The sequence below is a fragment of the Schistocerca gregaria genome, chromosome 1 (assembly GCF_023897955.1).
Source record: "Schistocerca gregaria isolate iqSchGreg1 chromosome 1, iqSchGreg1.2, whole genome shotgun sequence".
Classification (NCBI taxonomy): domain Eukaryota; kingdom Metazoa; phylum Arthropoda; class Insecta; order Orthoptera; family Acrididae; genus Schistocerca; species Schistocerca gregaria.
Genome location: NC_064920.1, coordinates 699,973,183 through 699,981,439, shown reverse-complemented (window position 1 = coordinate 699,981,439; position 8,257 = coordinate 699,973,183). Strand labels below are relative to the sequence as shown.

Sequence of the window (8,257 nt, the reverse complement as noted above, 5' to 3'; positions counted from 1 at the left end):
CTTCACTTGGCAAATCCGTCTCTAGATGAAGTCCTCTGCATTGCACAGTCTTTTGCAATTTCTCACGCGACTGGAGCGCAAAGAGAGGTGTGGGGTGATGTTGGGGCCATACAACCTCTGTGCACTGTTGACGACGAGTGTGGCGTGTCCCCGCCAGCTGACGTGGCTGCAGTACGCTCCCACGCGCAGCCTCGGCCTAACCGTAAACAGCCATCTCAGAAACTGCAGTAAAAGCCCCGACAACTTCCTTCATGTCCGCAGTGTTATAGGAAACTCTCACGCGAGGATTGTCCCCAATGTTGGGCCGTGTGTCACAATTGCAAAAAGAAGGGTCATGTGTCTTCCATTTGTAAATCCGACCGCATACATGTTGTTCATGACCGTAACACTGATTCTGCTTCTGTGTTGTCTGTCAATTGCACTTCTTCCCTTTCAGGAAAGTTATTACTCACAGTCCAAATCCTTGGTCGCAATGTTCGCATGCAGATGGATACTGGTTCTGCTGCCACTATCATTAATTCTCAGAGGTATCTTCAGTTGGGTTCTCCACTCCTATCACCTGTCACTCGGCAATTACGGATGTACAATAAACAGAAGATTTCTCTCTTGGGACAATTTAATGCTAAGGTATCTTACAAATCCATCATTCGCACTGTTCCCATATTTGTGGTTGACCATAGTAACGCAGAAAATCTTTTTGGTTTCGATGCCTTTCACGTTTTTGGGTTCTCCATACACGACTGTCAATATCGTCTCTGATGCTATTCCTTATGCTCAATCGGATTCCTTGTAGACGACATTTTCGTCTTTTTTCTTCTGGGTTAGGCGGTGCAAACAACTTTGAGGCTCATATCATGCTCAAACCCACCGCTCGGCCTAGGTTTTTTCGGGCTCTGCCCATTCCTGTGGTCCTTTGTGATTGGGTAAAATGGGAGCTGGGTCGTCTCACTACTTCAGGGGTATTGCTTCCTGTCACTTCCAGTGAATGGTCCTCTCCTGTCGTCGTCGTTTCTAAGCCCAATGGTGATATTCGTCTCTGTGGCGATTTTAAAGCCACTGTTAATGCACAATGCCTCATTGACACTTATCCTATGCTCCAACCTGAAGAATTGTTCATTAAACTTGTGGGTGGCCAGTATTTTTCCAAAATTGACCTGTCAGAAGCTTATCATCAACTTCCTCTCGATGCTGCTTCCCAGCAGTTTCTGGTCCTTAACACGCCTTTCGGCCTCTATCAATACCAACGATTGCCATTCAGGGTTGCCAGTGCCCCTGCTCTCTTTCGGCGATTCTTGGGACAATTATTGCTCCCTGTCCCTGTGTGTATCAATTACATGGACAACATTGTTATCACTGGCTCCACCACTGAAGAACATCTTCAGAACCTCTGCACACTTTTTCCTGTCTTACAGACTGCCAGTCTTGAGTGCAATCTTCAGAAATCACAATTTTTTCAGGCACCTATCACGTACTTGGGGTTTCAACTCCCTCGGGATGGTATTCATCCGCTTCAGCAAACTGTTGCTGTGATCAATGCCCCTCCTCGCCCTACATCTGTGAAGGAACTGCAGGCCTTCTTGGGGAAAATAGCATACTATCACAAGTTTTTACCGTCTGCTGCTTCGGTGGCTCAGACGTTGCATCACCTGTTGCCTAAAAACGTGCCTTTTCACTGGTCCGCGTCATGCGATACAGATTTCCAGAAATTGAAGACTATGCTGAAACAGGTCCCGTGCCTGGCTACTTATCGACCTGGCCAACATCTTGTTCTTGCCACGGACATCTCTCAATACAGGGTCGGTGCAGTCCTTGCGCACCATTTTTCTGACTGTTCTGAACAACCCATTGCTTATGGCTCGAAAACACTCACGGACGCCCAACAAAAGTATTCTCAAATTGAAAAAGAAGTTTTGGCCATTATTTATGCTCTTCATAAGTTTGGTGTTTTTCTCTATGGATCCAAATTTCATCTTGTTACATACAGATCACAAACCACTTGTTTCCTTGTTTCATCCATCAACGTCATTTCCCGACAAGGCTGCACACTGCCTCCAGCGTTTGGCTCTATACTTGTCTCGTTTCGATGATGAGATTCATTTCTGGCCGATGGCTCAACATGCGAATGCTGATGCATTGTCTCGCCTTCCCATGGGTCCTGATCTGGCATTATTTAGGGACGAACTTTTGTGTTTCCACCTGGATGTTGCCGAGCAGTGGGTTGTGGATGGGTTCCCCATCACCAGGGACCGGCTGGCGGCTGCTACAGGTTTTGACCCTACCCTCTCCCGGGTTTTACGCTGTATTCAGAAGAATTGGCCATTTCCTCCATCCGCTAAGACTTCTGATCCGTTGCGGAACTACTATGCTTTGCATTACTGCCTCACGGCTAGGGATGGTGTTATCCTCCTTTCCACTAAAAATGCTTCGCTGTGTGTTGTAGTACCTGTGTCTTTGCATGCTTCGGTCTTGCACCTCCTTCACCAAGGGCACTGGGGTGTCTCTAGCACATCATCTGTGGCGCACCGTCATGTGTACTGGCCTGGCATCAACTCTGAAATAGCCCACATGGTTACTGCCTGCGGCCCTTGCGCATCACAGGCTGCCGACCCGAACTCATCTCTGTCATCGTGGCCTTTGCCTGAGATGCCCTGGGAGTGCATTCATGCTGCCTTTGCAGGGCCTTTTTCAGGTACTTATTGGCTACTCATAATTGATGCCTACTCTAACTTTCCTTTCATTGTCCGTTGCACGTCGGCTACCACCATGGCAACCATGAATGCTCTCACCCGCATTTTTTCTTTGGAAGGCCTTCCCTCTACTCTTGTTACTGATATTGGTCCGCAATTTTCCTCTTCCGAATTTGCGGATTTTTGTGCTCATCATGGCGTCATGCAGGTCACGGCCCCTCCATTCCATCCACAATCAAACCGTGAGGCTGAAAGACTGGTCCGCACATTTAAGGCTCAGATGAGGAAACTCCTGACTTCTTCTGCTGCTGATGATGCACTTCTCCAATTTCTGGCTTCTTACCGTTTCGCCCCAATGGGCGACCACAGCCCGACTGAGTTCTTACATAGCCGAAAGCCCTGCACGCTACTTTATCTTCTGCGGCTTTCCACCTCACAGCCACAGGTGCTTTCGCTTGGCCGGTTCACCGCCGACAACCTTCTATGGGTACGGGGATATGGCAGGCGGTCAAAATGGAGTCCGGGTCGCATCTTACGACACCGTGGCCGACGCCTGTATGAAATTCAGACGAAGATGGGTGTTGCAGTGCGTCATTCGGACCAGCTTCGGCCTCGTGTGCCGGCAATGCCTGTTCCGAATGCAACTACACCACCTTCGGCTCTACTTGACGCTCAGGACCTTGGCATCTCTCATTATTCACAACACAGCCTCTCACCATCATCTCGGTGCCAGTACAAGAACGGACGCCACCAGGAGACGTGCCCATGCAGGAACCAGATGTCCATCATCTGTCGGAGCAACTCTACTTGCCTCCCTCTCCTATGGATGCCAACACATCGCCCATGTCTCCTGTTATATCAACCAGACGTGCCGCAATGGGCAGTTTGGTGCATGGGGCCCCAGCAGATTCGACCCCTACGTCTCCTGTCTTCTCGACCCGTTATCATCGGGGACATTACCGTCCTTATGGGAAGCCTCCTCCTCGAGACTTTACGGCCAGTCAAACAACACCTATGGACATTAGCAAGCTACAGGCCACCTCCATCAAGACCAGTGCAAAAATTTCAAATGGGGGAAAAGTGTTGTGACTCACCGATCATTCAAAGTGCCGCCATGCAATTACGCGCGTCCTCTACATGCGGCGCTGTCTGCCAGCCATGCAGCAGCTGCGCCACCTCAGCGGCCAGCCACCCAGCGGCCGCTAGACTTTAACAGTGCTCATTTTAATGTTACCGTGTACACATGTCTTGCTTTGTCAACTTGCTCAGTGACTTACATGTGTTGTGTCATTTTTTGTGTGTTTAATTTGATGTTATAACAGGTATAACATAAGAGACCCTAAATGTAGGATCCGTGATGAGGATGAAGAAACTGCATCACATCTAATCTTCGAACGCATGCCATTGTAGAGTAAAAGATACAGAATCTTTGGGACAACTAGGCCTGAAGAAATTGTGTCTAACAACAAACTGGTAGAGGGCATCGATTGGCTTTACTATATACACAGGGAGCAATACCGCACAATACACTCAGTTTCAGTACGGGCAGTGGTGGGTTAGACCTACGCTGTTTTAGGTTCCCTGTTAAAATCAAATCAAATCAAATCAAATCAGTGCATTAGCACTCTTAGCTACCCTGGCGGGTTAAAAATAACCAGCACTTCAACTATCTATCATGATGTCCAGAATGGTGTATTCCACCAAATGCAAGATAAGGAGAAAATAAAAATGAACCCAGAATGAGATTTTCACTCTGCAGCGGAGTGTGCGCTGATATGAAGCACTTGTCCCGAGATCGAGTCTCGGTCGAGCACACAGTTTTAATCTGCCAGGAAGTTTCATGAACCCAGTATCTTGTTATGAAAGTTATGTGACAAGGCACCACATAGTGCACATATTGCTCACTTGAAATCTATTGCCAAGCCTGTTAAAGAGTTTTATGTCAGAAATGGAACAGCTGTGTTCATAGAGGGTGCATGAGTATGCTTGGCTTATGTATTTTTTGAATTGTACTTCTTGCAGATTGTTCATTTTTTCTCATATATGATTAACCAGAATGTAGAGTACTTGAAGAAACTTAACTAAAGAGGAGCTTCTTTTTTATTACTTTTTCAATAAAAAATAATGAACACATTTTTCACTAGAGCAATTAAGATGTGTTTAAATTACAAAAAGAAAATCAATCTATCATAAGGAAAAATGGAGCTCCTCTGTGAATAAAACTGTTCCACTTTCAAAATATGATGCATAAGAAAGCATGAGTGTCCAATTTACTTAAGTGTGATTAGCATTAGATGCTAGCGTTATGTATACTTTCATATGTAGCCACAAGGTCTGTTTTTATTTCTCTCTCTTTATCTCGCATTTTGTAACTGTATTTAATAATAATTTTGTATTTCTGTAATTGCCTGGGTTTTTTAGTTCTGATGATGACTCATTAAAGTATAAACTGGTTAACTATCATAGATGTAGCAAATGTGATCAAGACACTTCTTAGTAAAAAGTGCCCTTCAAACTGATTACATAGTCCGATTTTGCAAAATCAAATCTTATTTTCCCCACATTACCTACATTAACTAAATAAACCTTAAAACGGTCATAAAATCAGAACAAAGTAATTTACAATAAAATACAATAAAATTTTTATTTACTTTTTTTATTAAAGACATTTCTCAGTTATATACAGTGAGCATTCACATTCAACCTTAAATGCCAGTTGAACAGATACAAAACTGTATTTACCATAGAAAAACACGTTGAAACTGCATTTGTCTTACAGAACACATTTTCTCCGGAAATTATATTCCTCATGTCACATCTATTTTATAAGAAATACACAACATTATTGAAATTAGTTCTGATTGTAAAATATGTGGTGTAAAGGCTAACGCGCGCTCTCTCTCTCTCTCTCTCTCTCTCTCTCTCTCTCTCTCTCTCTCTCTCTCTCTCTCTCTGTGTGTGTGTGTGTGTGTGTGTGTGTGTGTGTGTGTGAGCGCGCGCGGGAGAGAGGTGGGAGAGGGGGAAGAGGGGGGAGGGAGGAGAGAGGGGGAGACATGGGAGAGAGGGAGGCGGGGAGGAGAAGGGGAGATGGAGGACGGGGGAGATGGAGGACGGGCGAGAAAGGGGGGAGGGAGGGAGGGAGGGAGGGAGGGGGGGGGAGGGAGGGAGGGAGGGAAGGAGGGAGAGAGAGGGAGAGAGAGAGAGAGAGAGAGAGAGAGAGAGAGAGAGAGAGAGAGAGAGAGAGAGAGAGATTCATAACATTTTAACATTGAAGATTTCTACATTACAACAATCCAGTACTTCCATCATAGAGAATCAAAGGAAGTGCTGATTACAAGGAGGTTGATCGAGATTCTCTTGTAGGTTTCTCTATGGCTACAAGTTCTTTGTACTAAACAAAGCCTGTAGAAGACAACTGTAACCTTAAGTATAGTATTCACATTAATAAATTTCCACTTTTTATTAACATACACCAGCTTTTCTATAAAGAGAAAACATTTACTTATATGGTTTAAGGACTAGAACACAACTATACTTACATGAGAAATATACATGGCAAGTACAGCCTCAGCAGCAAATAAAGGGCAAGCTTCCTTTAGACAAATTAAATACTGTAGACAAAGGTTTTTTTTGGACAAAGACTATTTTTTTAGATGAAAGCACAACACACAAATAAAGTTTACAAAGAAAATTTTTATAGATATTTTAACAGTTAAAGGTAACAAAACATATGTAAAAAACAGTATTAATATCTTGTAAAAACAGTAATACTCTATTATGCACAGATGTGTGCAACATGATCTGTGTACAGCTACTTTATCTTCCAGCTGTTCAACAACCATAGAAACTGATTTGGCAACATTGCGAGAATTTCTGTCTCAAATATGGAACAAATATCATTATGAATGAATATTTAAAAATGCAAAATATTGAATTGTACAAAGATCTTAACAGTCTGAAATGAAATGGGTTGACTGCTAAAAATAAAATAAGAATCAGATAGCTGAATGGAAATTAAACATATCCAGGAATCTGTAGCCATTCCATGGATCATCATCATCATCATCATCATCATCATCATCATCATCATCATCGTCATATGCTCCTACTAAAAATGTATAACTGAACACATTTAAAAAATACTGAAATCATGAAATTACAATGCAATGACCACCCTTAGCTGCTTACATATGTCAACAGGGGCAGATAAAATCTGTGCCCCGACTGGGACTCGAACCCGGGATCTCCTGCTTACATGGAAGACGCTCTATCCATCTGAGCCACCGAGGACACAGAGGATAGTACGCGACTGCAGGGATTTATCTCTGGCACGCCTCCCATCAAACCCACATTCTCAATGCATTGTCCTGCACTACATTCGTAGTGCCCCTGGCCATTATACTCATTACTCTCAACGTGCTGCCGATTCCCGTAAGAGTTTAGGCACTGTTTGTGCATTCGCACAGAAGAAGAAGATAGTCAAGTGGCTGGTGAGCATTATACTAAGATGGTATCTTAGTATATATATACTGAAATCATGATATGGTTCATTTTCAGCGTAAGTGGCATAACCTATCTTCTGGAAAATATGAGGCAGCAAAGAATTAGGTCTTGCATCAGTATTAAATGACTTTCTGCTTACAAGTATCAATTACAAATTAAATAACTATACACTGCCAACAGAAGCACAGATAACATAAAGAAGTTACCATGCATTTATTGTGCAAAACAGTAATACTGAGGAATGGCTGCCTCGAAAATAACTTGAATATGTATAAACTGAATAATGGCTACACCTGAAGCTACAGCTTTTATAACTGTCTTCTATTAATTGACCTAAACATTTATAAATACTAAATCATTCTGCTGCTAATATTGGAACAATTATCTTAATTTGAACAATGATTTTTAATGTGGCTTCATGTAAGTAAATCATAAATTTTTAATAAGCATGTGTATACACTTACATAATGTACACTCAGTCACATCTAATAAATGACCTCTTGATCTTCATCCACTGTGAGATTATCACAAATAAAAAGGGTAATAATACATGTTTAGGATGTGAAGTTCATGGCAAAAGTTTTGGTATCAGGCTTTTGTACATAACACAGTCTCTTCATGCAAGGACTAATTTTTCTTTTTCTATAATTTAATTAGTATTAATACTCGCTGTTGTACTGAAGCTACCCTGGTTCCCAGAAAGAGGTTGAAACACTCAGTATGAATTTATCAATGCTTGAAACTGATTGCCACATCAAACAAAAAAGCATTTTAATTTGTTCTCTTATACTTAAATCATTGTGTACATTTACTGGAACTGACGCCGACGTGCTGCTCTCTGCTTATCAAAACGCATCTCCATCTCTTCCAGTACCTTTGGTGTGTACCTCACAACCAGTTTCACAGAGCCCTGTGCTTGCTTAAGCAATTCTACTGCTTTCTCATGGTTCTCACCCTCCACACTCTGGAAATTTAAAAAAAGTAATAGACTTAGTAAAGGTGCGAGATATATCTCACGCAATGTGTGAAAGTACTACATTCGGACATCAGTAAGTAGAAGCACAACA

The 8,257-nt window shown here is 42.8% G+C and overlaps 1 protein-coding gene across 1 annotated transcript in view; it reads right to left on the bottom strand.

Moving 5' to 3' along the window:
* Positions 1–5,327: 5,327 nt before the first annotated feature.
* LOC126365360 (protein lin-7 homolog C-like) overlaps positions 5,328–8,257 on the bottom strand; it is a 62,559-nt gene continuing 59,629 nt past the window's right edge. The window contains exon 4 of the mRNA XM_050008137.1: positions 5,328–8,154. Within this exon, the coding sequence (XP_049864094.1) occupies positions 7,999–8,154 (156 nt within the window). The 3' untranslated portion in view covers positions 5,328–7,998. The remainder of the gene's footprint in view (positions 8,155–8,257) is intronic.